At 42.1% G+C, this 23489-nt stretch overlaps 1 protein-coding gene across 1 annotated transcript; it reads right to left on the bottom strand.

The window, feature by feature from the left end:
• Positions 1-313: 313 nt before the first annotated feature.
• Positions 314-17147, bottom strand: LOC124256739 (uncharacterized oxidoreductase YjmC-like). The gene is given in 12 exon segments (XM_046690702.1): positions 314-1395; positions 2108-2218; positions 2669-2764; positions 8546-8664; positions 8992-9061; positions 11339-11404; positions 12383-12481; positions 14682-14735; positions 15592-15653; positions 16105-16153; positions 16155-16294; positions 16893-17147. Coding segments are annotated over 12 exon segments (1161 nt in total). The 5' UTR covers positions 17140-17147; the 3' UTR covers positions 314-1347.
• Between the last annotated feature and the right edge of the window lie 6342 nt (positions 17148-23489).

Genomic DNA, 23489 nt, shown 5'->3' on the forward strand with positions numbered 1-23489 from the left:
TGACAGGGTGTAATACTTTCCCCTGACAGCCCACTTGGCTTGGAAAGGTGAGTGAGTGAGTGTGGTTTTAGCAAAATTTAGCAATATTCCATCAGTAACATGGCATGGGACACCAGAAATGGGCTTCACACACTGTACCCATAGGGGGATTCAAACCTTATTTCAAACCATGGGGATGGAACATCTCAGAAGGCGAGGTCACCTGCAGTGAGTTCCTGAAGGGGCTTGTGGGACTTCAGATATCTTGTGTTGTAAGATACTGAATTCAGTCTACTATACACATGTAAAAACAGACACATAACTTTTGTATATCTTGAACTCAAAATAAAGAAATAAAGCTGTTTATTATGTAAGCTAAGATCTGAGCCAGCTCACCCTGTCTATCAAGTTTCAAAAACAATCATAAACATATTTCACACATTCCTGCTCTTGCAGTGATTTGTCAACAATGTTACTTTCTTGCACCAAAGAAATGGTCATAAAAACATTCATATCGTTCAGTAGTGACTCACAATGGCCGGAACAAAGATGTAAACATCAGGACGGCAGTGGTATATACATTCTTTTTGTGAAGATACAACAAAACATTTAGCATCTTCCTGAGTAAGTGAGTACATTTACTGTAAAAATTCCAACAGTTGGCTGAAACTAGGCTGGAATTTTGTAGCTCATAGTGCCACCTGTGACTAATATGATTTATGTCACTTATATCCCTCCTATTGACCAATCAGAATTCACTTTATATCACAGTTATGTCCCATGGTTAAAGCAAATGGTGGCACCCCGTTAACATAATCTCATCAATTATCAACATCTGTTATGTAACAACACAGGTCTTACCTTGTGAAGTGCATCAACTTACTTGTGTACCTTGATTAAAAACATGCTTTGGAAAATTTCTGCCTGAAATTTGCAAGATTTACAAAGCATGCTTTCTACAGAAATCTTCAAGGCAGATTGTGAACCAGATGTCAATTTCATTAAGTGATTATAACTGGACTATACAAAAAAACTTGTTACTCCAGTCAAAACATAAGTGGGAAATTCCAGGCTAGTTTGGCAATGGTGGAAACTGGACATTTAAAAAGTACACTGGCAAAAAAACAAACCTAAAAACTTGGTACTGTCGGTTTCTATACCATACAAAACATTTCCCTCATGAACAAATAAAACTGAAAGTTGTTTATGTAGGTGAGCACATATCAGGTGAGTTCAGTTGAGCATTACGATGACCTTCACTTCATTCACTGTACATTAATCTGCTCTGGCTTATCCCCACAATACCCAGAAACATGGCCATACTCCGATGTTCATGCTGGAGTTCACATCAGAGTATGCTTCGAGTGACTACACTGTCTGCATTTGTTTCACACCTAGTTTGTTGGACAGATCAATCTGAAATAATGATACATGGATGTCACGCAAGTTATTTGAAAACATGGCAAACACTGATACTGACAGGGACATCGCATCACTTGCTCAAACGGGTTGGCAATGGCTGATCTAACTGATTGTATGTAGTTCTTCCTCGCAGCATGGAAACTTGTTCACGTTCATTTACCATTCCTTACAGGCTGCCATGAGAGAGCTGGGATATTGCTCACTGTGGCATAAAATAATATTCACTCACTGTTAAGGGACCGTTCATAATTTATGGCTAGGGGGTGATGATGATTTTAAAGGGGGGTGTCACCCATTTTGTTCTGGGGAGCTAGGGGTCAACAATTTTGTACATTTACTGGGGGTCAGCAATTTTGTACATAAAAATATTTTATTATTATGCTTAGAAATTATGGGAAGGGGAGGGGTCATTGATTTTGTATATGACATGCAGGGGGGTTACTTATTTTGTACATGAATTTTAGGGGGTGGGTCATTCACATTGTACATGCTTCTCCATAAAAATCATCATCACCCTCCCAAACCATAAATTATGAACGGTCCCTAACTACAGCTTTTGTTTATCTGGTATTTCTGAAGATGCCAGTGGTAGTGGACCTTGGATTTGCTACATTGTATATTTGCTGAACATATTCAAAACATGGGCTTTAGGTAAGTATTCAAGGATTGAACACAAGGATTACACACAATACTGTATGTTACATACCCCGAACTGTATCTGATTCGGATGGTACGGTATTCCTCCCCTGCGGGTACACAGCTCGATGTGTTTCCTCTCAGGGTCCCCAGCAACCAGAACCTCAGTCTCTCCCTCGGCCTGCAAATGTTTGTTGAACAGGGATGCCAGCTGAAATGTCTTTTCTGAACCTGCCCTTCTCCTCAGTCCTGCTCTATCTCCAAACCCTGCCCTTTTCAAACCATGCTTTTCCCCACATCCCGGCTCTTTCCCCTGAAACCATCTCTTTCTTCCCCTGTACCCGGCAGTTTCTTTTTTCTATGAACCCTGCTCTTCTTCTTCCCTGTTTAATCCCCCGAATACATCTCTTCCTTCCCCTGCTCTTCCTACTTCTGAAACTTGTTCTTCCCCCTTAAACCTGCGTTTCCCCCAAACACTTTTCTTCCCCAAATCCTTGCTCTTCCTCCAAATTTTGCCTTCACCAAACCCAGCTCCTCCTCCAAATTTGCTTTGCCCCAGATCCCTGTTCATCCTCAGAACCCTGCTGATCCCAGATCCCCTTTCCACCATGAATTCTACTGATAAACATACCGGCTCTAGTGTCCGATACGTGTTCACCAAAGCTGACATTCTGTCATGGAAACCAGGTGCAAAACAATCAGGGTCGATGGCAATGAAGCACTGTCCCTAAATAGGATTCAAATAATACAAAATAAAAAGCATCATCTACAAATACATAATACATAATTATGTATATATAATTCTTAAGACATCTGACTGTGTTTTCATAGTTGTTAATTTTTAAACTTATCCTATCTCACGGTATGCACCTCTCTTCTTCTTTTACGACCATGTGTGGAAACGTGCTGTAGGCTAAGTTGAATCAAAACTTCCTGGCCTCTGACCACCTGACCTCTGCCCCCACTCCGATAGCAGTACCTGTCAATCATCTCAATAAGCGTGCAGATCGCTCAGATGATCACGTGACGATCTGTGCCTGTCATTCTCTTTCTTGTCGCTACGTCGTGTGGACGTGTGCTGATTCTTAGTGAGATTTTGTCTGTGTTCAATATGGGTAAATCTCGTTGAAGTGTAATAGTCACTTTTCTGCTGTGAACCCACATGCGTTGTGTGTGGATTGTTTGGGATGTTGCGACTGTTTGCACCGTTGTACCTATTGTGATCAACTTGATGATCGGCGGGTGGCTTCCCAACGTTTGACTGACAGGGATCGCCGTAAACCCTCGGAAGGTCCTTCCTCATCTAAACATTCGAATTCTGAACGTCGTACGAAGACACCTGTTCGGCGGTCTAAGTCCCCGCCTCCGAGTAAAGAAGTAAAGATGATGCTTCAGATTCTCATCTGAGTGAGAATCCCTATTTATTTCGTCGCAGCTGTCCAGTCCAATTGTGATTCAAGATTGCCTAGAGTTGTAGTTTTAACTACTTCTTCTGGCCAGTCTTATCCGTCTACCCTGGTGACGATTTCTCAGAACCCTGGTGATCCTACAAAACGATTTTTCCAGTGCGGCGCTTGGATTAATGCCCAGCATTCACTCTCAAGCGGCGAATACATTCTGTTCAGCGCTTTCCAGCACGGTGATTGGCACTACACTTTCTACCCATGCACCGCTTGTTTCCAGTTCGGCACTTTGTCCCGGTTCGTCGCTCTTGTACCCCCCTGTGATGTCCATAAGTATGGCGTTGAGTTCCAGTATGGCGCTTTCTACATCTGACTCGTATGCCGTACCACCTGTCTATGGATCACTGCCTAATTCCAGTGTGCTGCTTACCTCCGGAGCGCTGCATGCTTTCTATACGCCGGTTGGGCCTTTACTGTCGGAGCGCCACTTGCTTTCTATGCGCCGCTTGCTCCCCGTTCGGAGCTTACTGTCGGAGCGCTGTTTACTTCCAATGCACCACTTGATCTCGGTTCGGCAGTTACTGTCGGAGCGCCGCTTGCTTCCAGTGTACCGTTTTCTCTTGGTTCCATGTTGCCGCCTTTGCCAGGTCATCCACCCATGCCAGCCTCTGGTTCTACTTTGCCTCCTACTTCGGGGACTAAGTCTATCACCTCGGCTAGGCCTATTTTACCGGGTTTCTTGGGATCCGTCGTCTGAGGGTTCTGCATCTTGACCTCTTGATTTTGATGCCATCGTTCATGCTGTGGCCTCGGTGTTACGTCAGCAAGTCCCAGCTCCATCCTCGACTGTTCAGCCAGCAGGCTCTCCGACCGTTCCACTTCATTCCGTGGATGAAGCTCCTCACTCGGTTACACCCTCTCCTACTTCAGATGGCACTTCGGCTTCAGTTGTAACATTGATGCAGTCGACACAACTCAGTTACTGGTTTGGATTGCTGATAACCTTCGACTACCTCGTAGCAGTTCACCTTTGGACTTGTTGACAAGCTTTGATATGAAACCGGGTGATTTCAGTTCTATCACCTTCCCAACTCGTCCCTGCATTACTCACCTTGCGGCAGTTGACAACTTAAGGCAGGTTAAAGATGGGTTTGCGGCACCCCGCATTAACTTGGCGGCTTCCCATGTTCATGGCTTTTCTACGTTGATTGTCTCTCCTTCTGTGGATGATGACGTCACGCTTTTGGGATCTAATCAGAGAGCCTATTCTTCTTTTCTGGTTGAGGACCATGAGTTGTCGCACCTGGATGGCGCCATTCGGAGGATCTTAGCTCCCCTCAACTTGGTTTTGACGGCGACTGAAGCTGTGGCTATGTCTGTCTTACTCTTTAACGGGGCTATAAGAGATATAGCCACAAAGGTTGGGCAGGATGCTCATTTGCAGGTCTCTGTGAAGTTATTGAAATTTCAGTGGTTTCAAGTTAAAGATTCATTGCGTCAACGGCGGCCAGCTAGCTATGTGCTGACCAAACCAGATCTTCGTTCAGGACCTCCTACTTCTTTTCGAGGAAGAGGTTCGACCAGACGGCGTTCCAACCGTCAGCGCCGGTCGTTCACTTCTAGACCAGCTTCCGGTTGCGATTGGTCCTCCACTCAGAGGACCCAGAAGCAGTGACTTGCAGACGTCAGAGCACGATTGGGTCCTTCCGCCTCCAATTGTACCTATCAAGGCTTCCCAAGTAGGCGGAAGACCTGGGATTTATGCCCTCAATTGGACCATCTTGGACGACACTTACGTTCTCTCCACTCTGTCCAAGGGGTTTCAACTTCTGGTCATTGGCAACTCTCCTCTCACATTATTTCCGGGGCACAGGATGTATCCTGCTCGTCACACGACTGTGCTGTGATCCACCATTGCTATGCTTCTTCAGAAACTTGAGATCGAATCCCAGGGTTTTACTCTCCAATCTTTCTTGTTCAGAGGAAGGATTCCGACAAATTGAGACTCACCTTCAACGATATGTTCCTCCAATCCACTGCCTCAGTTCCGTTTGGTGTTGGTGGCTCTACTCAAGACTATCATCAAACTGGGGGATTACATGGTCAGTCTCGGCATTCAGGATGCGTATGTTCACATCCCGATCTTCCCGGACCATCGTAAGTTTCTTCGTTTCGCCTTCGAGGGCACCCACTATCAGTGGCGGTGCTCCCGTTTGGAATTTCTTCGGGCAATTTACACGGGTGACGAAGCCCATCACCAGCTTCCTCCATTGCAAGGAGATACTGTTCGAAACTTAGAAACTTCAGGCTCAGAACGACCGTGCACTCATTCGTCACATGGGGTTCACGATGCTGCTACTTCACCAGTTAGGCTGGCTTGTCAACATGGAGAAGTTGGAGATAGTCCCTTCACGCCGCCGCCTGCAGTTTATCGAGGCGGTGTTCGACACAGAGCTGAACAGACTGTTTGTGCCGAGGGACCGTTTCTACAAGATTCGGCGATTAGTTCCCCTTGCGTAGTCTCAACCCAGGACTCTTCGTCAATGGCAGGAGCTGTTGGGTCTCTTGACGTTAGCCTAAGGGGCTTTCAGCTTCAAGCTTTGCAGTTATTCCTGGCTCCACACATCAGGGTCGTCAACCCGCTTTCCCTGATCACGTTACCTCCGGCGTTCCATCCCCATCTCCTCTGGTGGATGGAAGAGTTGAACATCTGCGGTGGAGTCTGCTTGAGGCCGTTCGTCCCGACTCACCACCTGTAGGTGGACGCATCTCTACACGGGGTCGGGGCTCACCTTCTTGATCAGCAGATGGCAAGGCGGTGGTCTCTCGCAGATCGCGCTTACCACATCAACATTCTAGAGCTCAGGGCAGTGATTCTTTCCATCACTCACTGGCAAGAGATTCTACGATCGACCTCTCTCATGGTCTGGTCGGACAATGCAGCAGTAGTATGGTGAATCAACTGGATCGGGTCGACAGGGTCGCCGTTTCATCCCTCCCCGACAGAGTGGAAACTACATCCACAGGTGTCCCATACCATCTGCCTTCCGCTAACGACTCAACAGTGGATCTGTTCGCCACTCGTTTAAACCTACAGTTGCCTCTGTTCGTGTCTCCGATCCGGACCCTCTTGCCTGGGGTCTCGACGCTCTAGCCATTCCTTGGGACGGCCTAAACGTGTACACGTATTCACCAGTGGCCTTACTTCCATGCATACTACTGAAATTGCGCACGACTCAGCGGATGACACTGCTTTTGGTCGTGCCCTATTGGCTGGCCAGAGGGTGGTTCGTCGATCTACAAGAACTGGCCGATCCAGATCCTGTACCACTTCCCGAACATGTCGATCTTCTGGTGCATCCGCACTCCAATCAGCTGCATTGGTCTCTGCTCACACTCCATCTTCACATTTGGCGCATCTCCATAAGGGCAATGGGATATTCTAAGCGTGTTGCTACTGCCATCACTACAGCGCATCGTACCTCCAGTAGGTCACTCTATGATGACAAGTGGAAGAAGTTTGAGGCGTACTGCAGGACGAAGGGTATAGCTTCTCCCACTACTGTTTCGCCGCAGTTGGTGGCATAGTACCTCCAACAACTTTGAACCTACAGGAAACTTAAGGGTTCTACATTGTTTACTTACCTGGCTGCTCTTAACACTGTTATTGTGCCAGCCACAGGTGTGATGGTGTCTACAGTTCCTGAGCTCCAGTTTCTCCTCAGATCTTATAAACTTGCTGACCAATCCCGGAAGTTCCGACCACCAGCTTTGGATCTTTCTTTTGTGCTTAATCATCATATGTCAGCGGATTACAAACCTTTGGAGGGAAAAGTCTACTTGGCTGCTTCTAAGGACTGAGCAAGAGACTCTTCATCCCGTTGTCTGCTGCCTCCACCTCGGAAGTCTCGTGCATCACTTTGGCGTTTTGGATGAGATCCACTATCCTGCGTGCCTATGGCTATGCCGACCTTCCTCAACCTTCGACAGCGAATCCTCATGAAACTCGGGCCCTAGCTTCCACCATGGCGCTTCATAGGAACTGTTCCCTTCAGGCAATCATGGTGGGATGTTTTCGCCTCACACTATCTTCGGGATCTCTCGGTCACGGATTAGTTCGGTCCTCTGGTCCTAGCTCAGCAGCTGTCATCGACCCGTGCTCGCAGATGAGAAGCAATCCTTCCGCGTGTCGGTTTTGCTTTCTGTACTTGAGCAACCGGGCTATTCCATCTTTCACTGCCTTCCAGTGTGTGTTTGTCGGGGGTAGTTTTGAAGCAGGGACTGTCCAGATTAAGGTATTCGACTTTAATTCGCTGGGGTCACCTGATAAATCGTGGGGAGGCGGGGTCTATTTGCCAAACTGCGTCCTTTTGCTTGTCAAAAGTTGTGGCTGAAAACCACATTAATTCAGGACCGCCCACTCCCTAGAGTTTTTGTGCTGTGTAAGCTAAGGGGTTATCAGAAGCAACCCATCACAAGTTAGCATATCGGGAGTTGGTGCTTTCTCCTGGCCTCCTTGTGTTTTGCGACCTCACGGAAGTAGAGCTGACACAGGGTAATCTGTGGCCCACCAGCCAACCGTGGGATAATGCATACCATGAGATAGGATAAGTTTAAAAATTTGAAAATTTACTATAAATTGTATATTTATATACTTATCCTATCTGATGGGATGGATACCCACCCGACCTGCCCCACTTCACAGATTACTGGACGCTCAAAGACGAGAATGACAGGCACAAATTGTCACGTGATCATCTGAGCAATCTGCATGCTTTTTGAGATGGTTGACAGGTACTGCTATCGGAGTGGGGGCAGAGGCCAGGAAGTTTTGATTCAACTTAGCCTACAGCACGTTTTGACACATGGCCGTAGAAGAAGAAGAGAGGTGCATACCTTGAGATAGGATAAGTATATAAATAATCATTTTATAGTAAAATTTTCAATAATGAGATGTTGTCAATAAGTCTGAGAACACGATCCATGTGGCCACCTCTTAAAAATACCGCAGGCTGCGTGGGCCTGGAATTCCCATAGCATGCTGTGTATCAGTTGATGTCACAAATTAAAAAATGAAGCGTTTTCCGTATCCTGGACACACTTACCAGGTTTGCCACAGTATCAGTGTTTCGCCATTTTCTTATGCTGGGTCCGAACGTGCTCCCTGCTAGGATCCCACAGAATACCTCAACCAGCATGGACAGACCGTAACCCTTGTACCCACCTACAGGATGGAGAACACACACTGACCAATATATGACCTACAGAACACACTTTACCTTTCAGTAATTAGAAGGTTAACAGTCATATGACCATCTTATCCCACTTGGTACCCATTTTCTGCTGGGTAGACAGAGTCAACTGACCAAACTCATTTGTCTGAGGTATAACCACATATGTCACATGTGCTTGGATGTGAGGCAGGACATACTATAACCCTTAATATCTTCACTATGTGTGTTGACCTGTCTGATCATCACGATACATCCCTCTAGTGGTAAAACAGTTAATCACAAGCTGTGAGATATAAACAATACTTTATGAGTTGCACCTGTGAGTTCTGATCCACCGACCATCATCAGGCCCCCACCCTCTATCACAGTCTTCGGGTCATTGGACTCCTGCAATATAAACAGGTGGGGTGTAGTCTCGGGTGGATTCAGACCTCTATCACAATCTTCGGGTCACTGGAGGCTGCAACAGGGGTATAAACAAGTTGTATGATAGTAAAGCACTGAGTTGCAGACTGTTCTGTTCCTTTGAAGGGCATTTAGAAGTGGAATGCCTAAGAAAAGCAATATTTATGCAGAACTCCAGATAAGATTTAGCTCATGTGGGTACTGTACCCACTGTATTTTTTTGGAGCGGGTATAATGAATGTTGAGTGGGTATTTCATCTTCTGTTACCCACTGCTTTCAAATATGTGCTTATTTCAGTCATTTTACTCACCTAAGTATTATGTCATTGAGTAAGTTTACTAAACAGGTGTGTTCTGCCTTATGTCATACCGAATCGAAACCAACTTAAATATAATGGAAATGATTTCATAAAAAATCACTCATCCTATACTGACAGTACAACACTTGTCCTATACTAACAGTACAACTTGATAGCAATAGATGTCTTTTTCATTACGCGATTTTTATAAATATATTCCGTACGCATTTGTTTTAAACTTTTTGCGTATCTAACGTTTCAAATGCGTAATTTGCACGCAACAATTATTTTTCAATGCGTAATTGGACATTTTCTATGCGTATTTTACCCGGACACGCAGCTTATCTGGGCCTCTGTTTATGGATGTAAATGTCTTTATAGTGAATAACACAATGTTTCGGGGTGTATGCTTGCTCCTTCATCAGGTGAATACTCCCTGCCATTTACCTGATGATACTATATGATGTATACTATACTCAACAGCAAAAGAAACATCAGTTTGGAATTTTCCTTCGCAGAAATGGATAACTGTAAACTCATTTAATGTTTTGATTGTATAGTTTTAACAACATCTCCAACTTTACCTGAGCAAAGGCATTCCTTCCCAAACCCAGGAAATGGTCTCAAAAACGCAACATGATCTCGGAGATGGTACAGTGTTCTTCATGTTTTTCATGCAACTCATGCTGCACGTGCTGTTCACAAGGACCACCCTATAAAATGTACCCCCAAACGTGGTTGAAACATTCACATAACAACGTCAGCAGGATGTCCTTCTCACAATAGCTCAAAGGAACCAGGCGCTAGGAAGACTTGAAACTGGCCACACTGCACAAGCCGTTGCCAATCAATTCCAGGTCAACGTTCGGACCATCTACAGACTGCAGCAACGTTTCCGGGCCACCAACACCACAAATGATCGCCCCGTACTGGCAGACCAAGGGTGACCACAAGACGACAAGACCGCCATGTTGTGCGACAGCATGTACAGAATCCCTTCATGCAGGCATCCGAAACAGCACGCCAGACAGTAGGAACTCACGGAAGACCAATCAGTACTGATACAGTAGGCCGACGTCTTGACAGCGGGAACCTCCATTGCCGTAGACCTTACCATGGACCTATCCTCACCCCTCGTCATCGGAGTGAACACCAAAACTGGCGATACAGGCAATGGAGAACTGTTCTGTTCACAGATGAGAGTCGGTACTGCGTATCAACTGCAGATGGTAGAACAAGAATATGGTGACGACATGGCCAGCGTTACTCAGACCGATGTGTAATGGAAAGAGACTCATGGGGAGGTGCAAGCATCATGGTATGGGGTGGAATAGGCCTGGACCAGAAAGTGGGTCCTGTGGTGTTCCAGAACCTCGGTCCAGGGAGAGGACCAGAGCTACACGTGACTTCCTACAGTAGAACGGTGTCAACATTATGCAGTGGCCAGCCCTTAGTCCTGATTAAAAACCAAGTTGAAAATCTTTGGGATGAAATTCAGAGAAGACTGAATAATGTCATACCAAGGCCGAACACAGCCAATTTATTGCGCCAGGCCTTTCTTAGAGTGTGGTTCCAGGTGCCAATGGCCTTCATCAATCAACTGGTGCACTCCATGCATAGACACTGAGCTGCAGTTATTGCCACTCATGGTGGTCACACTAGATACTAAAGTCAAGAGTCTGAATGGACTGCAAACGTTCACGTAATGTCTTGGAATTGTACTGAGTTATTCATTGATGTGTCAAGATATTGTGCACAAAAAATGGTTTTGATCCGCTTATTTTGTCCATTTCTGTCCTGATTTGATTACAGTGCCTATCTCATTTTGAATTCGTACTGACAGTTTTTTTTGCTGCTGAGTATATTATCTTGGGACTGGGAGAAGTGAGGCTGTAATGACTGACAGCCTTTGACAGGAGATGCAGTAGGATATTGATCAACCTGTGTAAGATGGACTTACCAGACCATGCTTGTCCACACCCCAGCTGTTAGGAATCTTAATGCCTTTACGGTCGTGGAGTTCAATCTGAGGAGATGCGGATGTCACATTAATTCTTAAAAGTAGCCAACTCCAACAGGCATGATGTCATGTTTGATGACTGCACACCCTGCTACACTCACACATCGTACAACATATGGGTTAACAGCACTGATGGTACAAAAATCGTGATTCACTGATGCCTTCAAGGAATAAGGAGATACTTTAGCCAACGATAAACATGACATAAATCTCTGAGAAAATGAGTTTTACTCAGAGAGTACATTTGCATGGGGCTGCATAAGAGAAACATTAATTTCTCCAGATTCTGACTGCTGTCAATGATACACACACAGCATACATAATATAGATAACCTACAATACCCTGATGGGTCATGACAAGTGTTACCAAGTGGCTGATGTGGCAGTCAAATTTCAAAACCATTGAACAGTAACGACCCCTGTATGTCAATTTACCTTTTGACAGATTTTCATTACATATTTCCTATGAAAACCTTTTTGGGGTTAAATTTCAATATCAGGATTCTCCTTTATGGAAATATATCCTGAAGGATTGGACCGCCTCCGTGGTGTAGTGGTTAGAGCATCTGTCTGGAGAGTGGAAGATCGCGGGTTCGATCCCGGGCCGCACCATACCAAAAGATGTTAAAATATGGTACTTGTTGGTAACCGCCTGTAGCTTGGCATTAATGTGTACAACAAGGACTGGTTGGCTCAGAGTCAGTATAATGTGTCTGAGTGGGGTATTCATGCTTAACTGCGCATGGTATCTCAATGAGCTTGAGCAGCCATACATACATACTCATGCATGTCGTCATATGAGCGAAATATTCTTAAGTACGACATTAAACCCCATTTCACCTCACCTCACCTGAAGGATGTTATCACTGCAGGGTGTATAACATCAGACTTGTACACCGAAACTGATAAAACTGAAATATAATTATTCATCGGTGAAATCTTTCTGACTAACTGAAAGTCAAGGTGTGAAGAGAGGACCCTCACCTTGCCCAGGGCTACTGTGGTGGTGGCCATGTCAAGGACGAAGTCATCACCATCGTGAGCAGGAGCTGCCAGAGACAGAGGGTTTGTCCCTAGTGTGGCCTGCAAACAGTTACATGGGACATGGAGAGGTTGTTCAGAAAACACTCTACCACTAGGGGAATTATAGCTTAGCCATTGGGATGACAAAACCTGTATCTTCATACTAAACATTGCATCAATACTTTACACTAAATATAGAGTTAGTGATTCATATCATGCATATTATCATTACTTCCTACTAAACATAGTTTAAATATTTCAAACGTAACATATTATCAATACTTTCTACTAAACATAGTTTTAATATTTCAAACTTAACATATAATCATTACTTCATACAAGACACAACATAATTATAGCTGGACCTTTGAATGATGAAAACTAAAACTTGTATCAACAGTACTACACACTAAACATTCATGAATACTTTGATAATATGTTATCTTCTTTTTGTAATCTGTAATCTAAGCTTATATTGGTTTTGGCAATCACAGGGCCTCGTCTTTGGAACTAGGCCCTGGCAGCTGCATTGCAGCAAACAATGTGTTCACTGCTGATGGAGGAACATACACAAGGAACTTAATGAAGCACCCCCTGTATTATTGCAATGATAGGTTTTCAACATGTGCATAAACTTCTCATGGTGACCAAGATGGAAAAACATGAGTTTTCAGGACTCAATTTAGTGCTTTGTTACTTGCACTGGTGCAACCCAATATTACAAAGTGCAACCTAGTTATTAGTCTAACTTGCACCAGGTGCAAGTCAATTATTGAGAAATAATCAACAATAAATCTAACATTCTAAGCATAATTATGCGAGCTCATTTTTATCCTAAACGTTGAATAGCTATGGCACCGAAACATTGCTACCGTTAGACACATCTCAGCTATGACAGCTCTTGTAAACAGGGATCAGCTGTGTCTGTGTGTTGCTATGTTTTCATGGGTACTACATCACGGAAATATGTTTATGTGCACTGAAACCTCTGACGTTTTAAATACTACGTTGCAACTGAAATTTTGCTGGTGCAACTAGGTTTTTATCTTAGGTTTTACCTGGTGCAAGTAGGTTAACATATCTTAAATCGAGCAGTTTTTTCTGACCCGTATGATCCTTTGACTCATTAAAATCTACAAAATGATTGGAATCCATATTGATTTTATGATGATAATTGCTTATTTTAAAAAAACCAACTGATTTTCATACAGAACCATGTCTGTACAACCAAGGCCATGGAATGTTTTATGTTGAATTTATTGGTTCATGGGAACAATAAAAATGTCATTTTGTGTGTCTTAGGGCATCATTTCTTTTTATGTGTTTCATGTAGCCACCAAATTCTGAACATGGGTCGGTCGGTCAGAAAAAACAAACAAACTAAACAATACCTAAAATGTAATAGAGACAAATTTATCATCCAAAACTGTGTTCCACAGGACAATGCCCTGACAAAGCTATGACGTCATGTACTTGATGACGTCACAATGCTATGACATCGCTGCACTGCAAGTCTAATGACAGTACCATGTTCAGAGATGTACATTTTTCATTGAAAATTAATGAAGAGTGATTTTCGATGATAAATAGAATCTCACCCTCATGTGTCTTCTGATATCAAATATCAGTTGATATAATTGATATCAGAAGACACTTGGGTGAGATTCTCTATTTATCCCGATTAATGTTCTTGATTCTCATTTATTATTATTATTATTATTACAATGTCTCGTATTCTTTGGACTTGTGGCAGTGACTGATTAAAACATTTTAGATAGATAAACATTTTATATGAAGAGGTGGTACATTTTAGGGTCGAGTCGGCGGTGTTGGAATGAACAAAAAAGGTTTTTGGGGTGTCTGCAATAAAATTAGAATGGTCAGGCTGGCGAAGAGAAACACAAAAAATAAAAATGCTGTCCTTCATGGTCAATACCGAGTGTAACCTCCATGTGACAGCCAGCACACTCCTCCTCATACCCCCTGTCAGCCTCCTGATCCTCTGAAGGGACAGTCTACTCCATTCCTCATGTAAAGCAGCTTCAAACTGGGCCAGGTTCTGCACAGGAGGATACCTTTGTTACACACAATGACCAATCATGTCTCAGCCATGCTCCAAAGGGTAAAGATCAGGGCTCACTCAATCATGAGATATGTCAGGGGGTGCACAACTAAGTTCCTTGTGTACAGATAATATGAGCCTTATGAAGTATTGACAGTCACTGGGAGTGTGGGTACGTCTCTCCAGTCTCCACTATACCTTTCTAGCTCTCGTTGGTACAGACAAGGGAGACGTGTTGGTGAAGGTCATACCCTGCAAGAAACGACCTTACTATACATTTAACATTACAAACAACAGCACTCAGTAACACATCATTACATTATGTTTAAAATTATGCTTAACATAATACACAAGAGCAGTCTAATTCACACATAATATATAACTGCCTTCCCTTATAGATGATGATGATGTGGGTATTTATTGTACGCTTTCAGACATAATGCATATTTCTGTCGTAATCTTCCCTTATAGATTGAAATGGTATTCAAATTACATTACAGCACACAAATAGTAGGTAGAGGGTTTGCATGTCTGGCTTATTGAGCTTCTGTATCACGCTTCAGATATGACAGGGGATTGAGTCATGTTGTTTTTTCGTTTGGTGTAATGCAAGACTTGTGATTGCAGCTGAAAATGTAACACTTAGGATAATGTCACTATCTAGACAACATCTGTTATGATTATGTCAACATCTGTTACAAGAGTTGACTGACATCTTAACACAGGCGAGTTGAGTTGAGTTGAGTTGAGTTGGGGTGGGGTGGGGTGAGGTGAGGTGAGGTGGGGTGGGATGAGGTGAGGTGAGGTGAGGTGAGGTGAGGTGAGGTGTAATTGTGTTTAACATTGAATTTAGATTATTCTGATGAGTGTGTGCATGTTTGTATGCATGTGTGAGTGTGTGCATTGCTTGTTTATTTGTTGTCTGAACCATTGCTGGCTTGATTATGCAAGCTAGCTGAGATACTACAGATTAACATGGATACCCCTTTTCTGACCAGTATACCCTCTCGGAGCTGACCAGTCCTTGTTATATTCCCATAAAGCCAGCACCGCACAGGGTAACAAGTACCATGTTATACTAGTAAATGTTTGGATAAATTCAACTCACAAGGAGGCCCTGTTGCGCTGCCAGCATGGAATACCAGCCTGCAATACCAAAATGGTTGGACCCTGCAACACGTAGAAGAATTGTTTTTACATTTGCATGTTGGATTTTCAGGCCTAAATAGACAAATGGTCACATGAGATTTCCCACTCTTCTCCCTCCTCCTTTCTAACATAAATACTCATGGCATATGATGTTGTTATTAACCTCAAGTACAATCTATATACTGTCCTACCTAACGTTCATTCTTCATGCTAATCATACTTTTAGTTATGTACACAGATGCCACGATTTGTTTATCAAAACCCAATAAATAATGAAGACAAAATGCCTCCTGTTTTATATTTTGAAAACATTTCGAAAAACTACAATTGTTCTTATTTTGTGACTTTGCTGCTTGACTATTATAAACATTTATTTATTATTTAATATTTTAAACATCCATCAGCGTTTCGGATAATTTTGAAGACTCAATGATTTCTATATTGACACGTCCAGTATAGATGGTATTGGTACCTTTAGCGGCCACCAAGCCTACCCCTGCGGACATGGCTTTCTGGATGGCTTAGATCCATGCTGAAGTTGCCCACCACTGGACCAAGAACGTTGTTTACATCTACGCGCGCTGTGGCGGCCGACTCCTGGATAATGCTAGGATCAGCGTCGCTGACTGTTATTCCTGATTCGATGTCATGAATGTACATATCTGCAGCAGGGCAAAAGACAACACAAGCAAAATGATAATTTATTGCCAAAAGAGTCACACTGAAATCAGAGACCATATAATAGATATTGTATGGTCTCTGCTGAAATAAATTGTACACATGCCAAGACAATGAAGGCCAAACACATGATATCGGAGGTATATTTGAGGGCAAATTATATAGTTCTGTAGACACAGATACATTGGCTAACATAGGCGGCACTGCCATTAAGTATAATTTCAAAAACAAACCGTAATTCATGTTCTTTTCAGTCTTTTTCTGGATTGTCCTCATGTAATGTACTTTTTATCCTATAACAGACATTGTTTGCGGAGTCACAAACCAAGCAAAAAACTCAGAAGGCTTATCACGATCCGATAAAGATGCACATGTGTTTCTGAAGGCAAACATGGCAGTAAATCATTTAGCAATACTATTTTCGCTGGTTCACACCAACACTGATTTCTGGACATAAACAAGAGTTATATGTAGTATACACTAAAAACTGTTCAAATCGATAGAAATCTATTTATCCACTGGAGTCTGTTCCGCGACGTCCTGATACCACCTTAAGCGTAGACCGATTACAGTAAGGCGCACCTAGTCTGTTGAGGCCATGACTGTAATGTCCTCTATGATCAGCTGTTACCAAGTTGTTCGCCAGAGAGGTGGCATGGTCCGCGCGTGTTCCAACAGTTGCCATGCAGTCTTCTATAAATCGCTGAACTTCCTTTACAGGTACAGCTGGCCATGAATCCGATGCACTACAGTAGGAGGAGTGACATGGCGACTGCCTCCCCGCCTGCAGCAGTTTAGAAGGTCGGAAAAGTTTACGCAGCGTTGCCATTTTGTCAAAGGGAGGTTACTCCAAAGTATTAAGCCAATTCCTCTCTTGTGAGTGAGTGAGTATGGTTTTACGCCGCTTTTAGCAATATTCCAGCAATATCATGGCGGGGGACACCAGAAATAGACTTCACACATTGCATCGGTGTGGCGAATCGAACCCGGTGCTTCGTTGTGACGAGCGAACTCTTTTAAGTGATATACGCATATCAAATTACATTAACATACACGAATTGTGTGTATTATGAATATAGTCAAAATATACTTTCGCATTCATTGTTACAGGGAGACTATATATATATGAAAAGTGACCAATGTAGCCAATATGGCGGCAGCGTAGTTTTTAAGATTGATCCCGGTTTATTTTCAACAGCTGATTACATACGCTGAGTGTTGTGACAACTGAAAACCTACATGTAGAAGATAAGTGACCTATTCTGTCACTTCATTTTAAGTCAAATAATTGTTATTGGTGTCAGTATGAGTACAAAAGATTTGTAGTAAAGTTTCAAGTCGGCATGTTGTAGCTCACTGGCTTCAGTTCTCAGTACACAGCGAAGAAAGACTAAATTATATCGCTAAAAACTTCTTTCACATATTCGTTTAATTTTTAGAAGGGAAATATACTTTTAGTTGAAAGGTGTTTGCAAGTAAAAGTGATAGTTTTATAACTAAAAAATTTTGTTAGGGTGTATTTGAGGTGTGTGAAAAGTATGACATATCGCCGATCTGCCATTGAAATACTACAGGGCGTTGTTGGAGTGTTTCTAGTTATTGTTCTAAAACATCTTTCACATACACCTTTAATTTTGTATGAGGGGAATATACCATCAGGTGAAAGGTGTTTGCAAGTAATAGTGATAGTTTTATAATTTAAATTTTTTTTAGGGTGTATTTGAGGTGTGTGAAAAATATGACATATCGCCGATCTGTTCTGATACGCCATTGATGCTTGTGATGCTTGAGTGTTATAGTTCTAAAACTTCTTTATTTCTTGTTGATCTTAGTATGTGACAAAACTGGAAAGGTGTTTACAACGCTTTGTGATAGTTCTAAACTTTCTGTTTTTTGAGGGGTGTGTGACAGTGTCAGTTAACATTCTGTCAATGCCCATGCCATTCCACACATGCAATAAGATATCTGAATTAGTTACTAATTTAAAAAAATATCTCAAAGTAGATTTTTAAAAAAAGGACAGCTAATGTTAACACATGTGTTCTACCGATAGTTTTGCGTTCTTTAACATGTTTGGGGAGGGATGGCCGTGATGTATCATTTAATCTTTCATTCATTCACATATGTATTTCTTTCTTTTGTTCTGTTTCTTTATTTCTTTCATTCATTCACATATAATTCTTGTTCTCAATTCATTCATTCATTCATTCATTGTAAAATTCCGACTGATACAATACACTGGCTGAAGTACTGTTAAACGCAGCCGAAGTTGCGCTGGGAACGAACCAAGTCACTGTGTTCGTTGGAGCATGACGAGGCACACGCTAATTAGTACAAATGGTAAAGAAAGCAAGCGAGTGACCTATCCCTGTTGTAGAGTATCCCTGATTGGTATAATATTATAGTTTTATTTCTTAATTTCCCCTTGCAGAATATAGTGTTTCTGAATGCCTTCCATATCTACACGTTATATTGACCATAACGGTGCACATATTGGGCCACACGTCGGATCAGCGTTTTATTTGGAGAATTTTCCCATTGTGTCTTCACTCGAATTGTTTAACGGAATAATCCAGCCAATTCTTTTATATGGATCGGAAGTTTGGGGGATTAAAAGTAACAAGAATTTAGAAAAAGTTCATACTAAATCCTGTAAATTCATTTTGAAAAGTGGACATAAAGCTGCTAATAAACTTATACTAGCAGAAAGTGGACGCTTCCCTCTAGTCATCAATGCTCGCTGCCGAGTACTATCGTTCTGGATAAGATTGATCAGACAGCCTCTTAACAGAATAGCCAGAAACAGTTATGATCTTCTAAAGAAATTAGATGGTACGGGGGGATATAAAGTGGGTCTCACCTGTACGTGAATTATTGTTTCAATGTGCATTTGGCCATGTATGGATCGCACAAGATGTTGGCGACAGGGATTCTTTATTAAAAATGTTTAAACAACGATATAAAGATATATACCAGCAGGAATGGTTCCATGACGTCCGTTCTTCAAGTAGTATTAGTTATTATGCTTAATCAAAATCCTTTATCAAACCTTTATCAAACCTGAATTATATCTATCTTCTCTAATATCTAACCATCTACGCAGAATTGTAACTATGTTCAGATGTAATGGCCATGATTTTAAGATGAAAACTGCAAGGTTTTCTAAACACCCGTATGATCAAATTACCACTTGTGATCATTGTTACCTCACAGAGGATGAATACCATATACTTTTAGAATGCCCTCAATATTCATGTTTAAGATATAAATACTTACCTTTATATCTATGTAGACAACCATCAAAAGAAAAGATTATTGCTGTTTTAACAACGGATGGCGTGCAACTACTGTACAAGTTAGCCTTATTACTATACCATATAAATCGCAATATAGTCCAGGAGGAGAATCTCAAAAGGGGCCTAGAAATAGGATTTCGTAGCCTCCCCAGTACTGATTTTGCTACCATGCAATACGACGTAAATAGCATACCATAGATAGAAAGTGAAATATACAGTTATTGCCGATTTGATCTATTAGTCCAGGAGGAGGCAGCTGAAAAATTTCAAATCGTAGCCTCCCCAGGACTGATTTTGTTTGACACTATTTTCAGTTAGTATGATGTCTTGGACTCATGAAAAGGCCTGTAATACTCTCAGATTGTGGTATCAGTTGTTTTTTACAGGCCATTATATGTGGTGGGGGTCTGGGGGCATTTTCGTCACATTTGGTTTGCTGCCCGACAACACCTCAAAGTTAATCATGAATAGTTTTACTACTATCAATCTGATCACTTTCATCTTGACTTCTGTGTACTGCTAAAGGATGTAGAAATTATTTGACATAATTTTGTTTTGAAAACAAAATCAAAATGGCCGCCATTTTGTTTTGTCGTGTTTTGCCTTCTCAGCACTTAAATCTACATAAAAATGTACACCGAATGTTTCCATTTACATCCAAAGTTGATACTTTTGATGTGTTTTGACACTTGTTTCTCCTAGAATGATGGCTTGGGCACAAAACAAGTCATTTTGTATGGTCATAGCATGGTAATTTAATGTTTTACAGCTTATTCTTTGAGACAGGGGTATTTTGGCATTTCTCAGACTTTTCATGGAAATGTGTCAGAGTGATTTATTTAATGGCAGTTAACATTATTTTTGTTACTAAAACAAGTTGTACTTGTTTTCTCTTTACTTCTAGAGTGACGGCATGTTATTAGGAATGTTTACATATTACCCAGAATTCAAAATGGCCGCCAAAATGGCCGCCATTGTAGTTTAACTACATATACTTAGTGGAGGACTAAATTTGTAATTTGATATGAAATCCAAACAAATCATTTGGTGTCTAATGTTGAATACAGTATAGGAAAAGAGCTAAATTTCAATGATAAGGTCATTCAAAGCTTCACACTCCTAAAATATTTGATGAAATAACATTATCCAAAAGTTTTTGAAAACTATGCTTCATGGCCGATAACTACGTCTAAGTTTTGGTTGTAGGCATTCAAATTGTTCTATCAGATAACTCTTAATCACTTTTGATACATCCATAAGCTTGCAATTAACCCTCCTTTTCACTTTCTTTCATTTCATATGTTACTTCATGTCACAATCAGACCTGTGAAGATCCGGGTTAGAATGGACCTTCAATAACCCATGCTTGTCGTAAGAGGCGACTAACGGGATCGGGTTGTCAGGCTCGCTGACTGGGTGGACACATGTCATCGTATCATCGATTCAGATTGATTTGACTGTAAACTACACACAGTATGTTTGTAATGCAGATTACACTGTTGACGGACATTGTGATGACGTCACAACAAAGGTCATGTCACAGTATGTCATGTTTTCACACGTTTCTCGAAAGCAGGCACAACTTCCCTACCATATAAGGAGTAAAGCGGCGGCCACATCTTACGAACTCGCAGGTAGTTGACCGTAGTGGGGAATGAACCTAGCAGACCGTAGTGGACCCGTGTTTGACAGTAGTAAAACGTAGTTAGACGTATTTAAGCGTAGTTCAACGTAGATCGCCGTAGCTCTGACCGTACTTTGAACTTCAGCAAACCCATGATTTGGCCGTGTTTAGACAAACAATTTTTTCAACATGTTCAAAATATCTCTGCGGTTAACTTGAATGCCAAGACCTTACTGTTACCGTAGTTTGAACGCAATTGACCCTAGTTTCCCCAGTGGACCGTAATTGCCCCTACTGCACCGTTGTGTTGACCGTTCTACACCGTGGTAACATGGCACTACGACCAAACTACCAGCCTGGTTCCCTGGTGTAGGACACGCAAAATGACTCGGTACTGACCTTGAATCGTATAGGACACGCAAAATGACATTTAGGGCCATACTTGTACAGACATGCTTTTGTATGGAATTTTTTTAATTTTTAAAATGAGCATTTATCATCATAAAATCAACATGGATTCCAATCTGAGCCAAAGGATCATACGGATCAGAAAAACTCATATTTTTCCATCGTGGTCACCACGGGAAGTTTTATGTATGTGTCGAAAACCTATCATTGCCAAAATAGAGGGGGTGCTTAATTAAGTTCTTTGTGTATATATCCTGGTATACACGGTGGGAGATGTTGGATATGTGTACCGGCATTCGTATGTTAGATGTGTCAAATCTCATTCCACTTCTCAGATCTCTCTCAGCGTGCTGTTCAGGCAACGACCCTGCCAGAGAGACCATTACTGCTGCATTCTTCAACAGTCAGAGATAATACACTCACAGCCTCACAATCGGCTATGGTTATGCCAGAGAGACCATCACTGTTACACTCTCCAACAGTCAGAGAGACCATCACTGTTACACTCTCCAACAGTCAGAGAGGCAATCACTGTTACACTCTCCAACAGTCAGAGAGACCATCACTGTTACACTCTCCAACAGTCAAACAAATGAATCACCGAAGGCTTAACCTCTTATATACGTGTAGGAGCTTTATTATGTGAATATGTTCACAAGACATCCTATATACCTGTATATTGAGTTATCAATCATGAACAAATATGAACAAAAACACATTAAGGTGAATATTTTATTTGGATGACATGTACTTACTTTGCCACAAACGGGATCAGATGGGGATCAAGAATATTTACCGCTGTCACTTTAGAAGAGATAAACAACTAAGATGTGAAAATCATAGTTATCACAGTTTCAGTCGTGGAAGCAATAATAATACTGAGAACATTTATAACGCGCCTTTTCCTGGCTAGATATCCTGCTCAAAGCGCACAATCTGATCTTTATTACCCCGGATAACCCAAGCTGCCTGTTAGGCGCAAGAAGGTTAATAGTATCACGACCTATTTCACCGGGTACCCATTTTCTGTTGGATGAACAGAGGCAATTTTGAACAAACACACTTGCCCAAGGCGAGATCGCATGTATCACATGTGCTTCGTTGTGGGGCAGGACTGAAGTCCTAGAATCTGTCAGAGTTGCCAAACACAGTCATCCGTCCAAGGACTCTCCGCGCCCAACGTCGCTTAACTTCAACTGATTTGCTACCTGAGCCCAACGCACAGGACCACACACCACCACTAATAGCAATCAGAGCTACATACAAAATGTTTATCTGTATAAAATACCCAACAGAAATCACATAGTCATTTTGTGTTGCTTAGATATAGATACGTAACGAAAACGTCATAATTACCCAATATCACTATCAATGGTTCGAATACTGCCAACAGGTTTACGTCAAGTCTGCTGCAGTGAATACTGCACGAACCGGGCCTCTCGCTCTATACTCATTTTCCAAACTAACCATACAGTAGACTAACTAACCATACAGTAGACTAACTAACCATACAGTAGACTAACTAACCATACAGTAGACTAACTAACCATACAGTAGACTAACTAACCATACAGTAGACTAACTAACCATACCATAGATCCAACAGAGTAAAACTATAGAGTTCCTTCCATATATATAGGCACAAAGAAAGTTATCACTACCAGTGAGAAAGCCAACATGTGAGAAAATATTAAAAAGCTCAAAGCATTACCGAGAGCCCCATAACACCAGGTATTTTGTCATTTCAAAACAAAAAACAGTTGAAACGACTTGAAGAACAGAAATTGATAGGGGCCATTTCAGTGACCGCATGTGTTCGCTTGAATGTCACCTCGTATGCAGTGTCGGCTC

The sequence above is a fragment of the Haliotis rubra genome, unplaced genomic scaffold (genome assembly GCF_003918875.1).
Source record: "Haliotis rubra isolate DU_JTF1 unplaced genomic scaffold, ASM391887v1 Scf638, whole genome shotgun sequence".
Lineage (NCBI taxonomy): Eukaryota > Metazoa > Mollusca > Gastropoda > Lepetellida > Haliotidae > Haliotis > Haliotis rubra.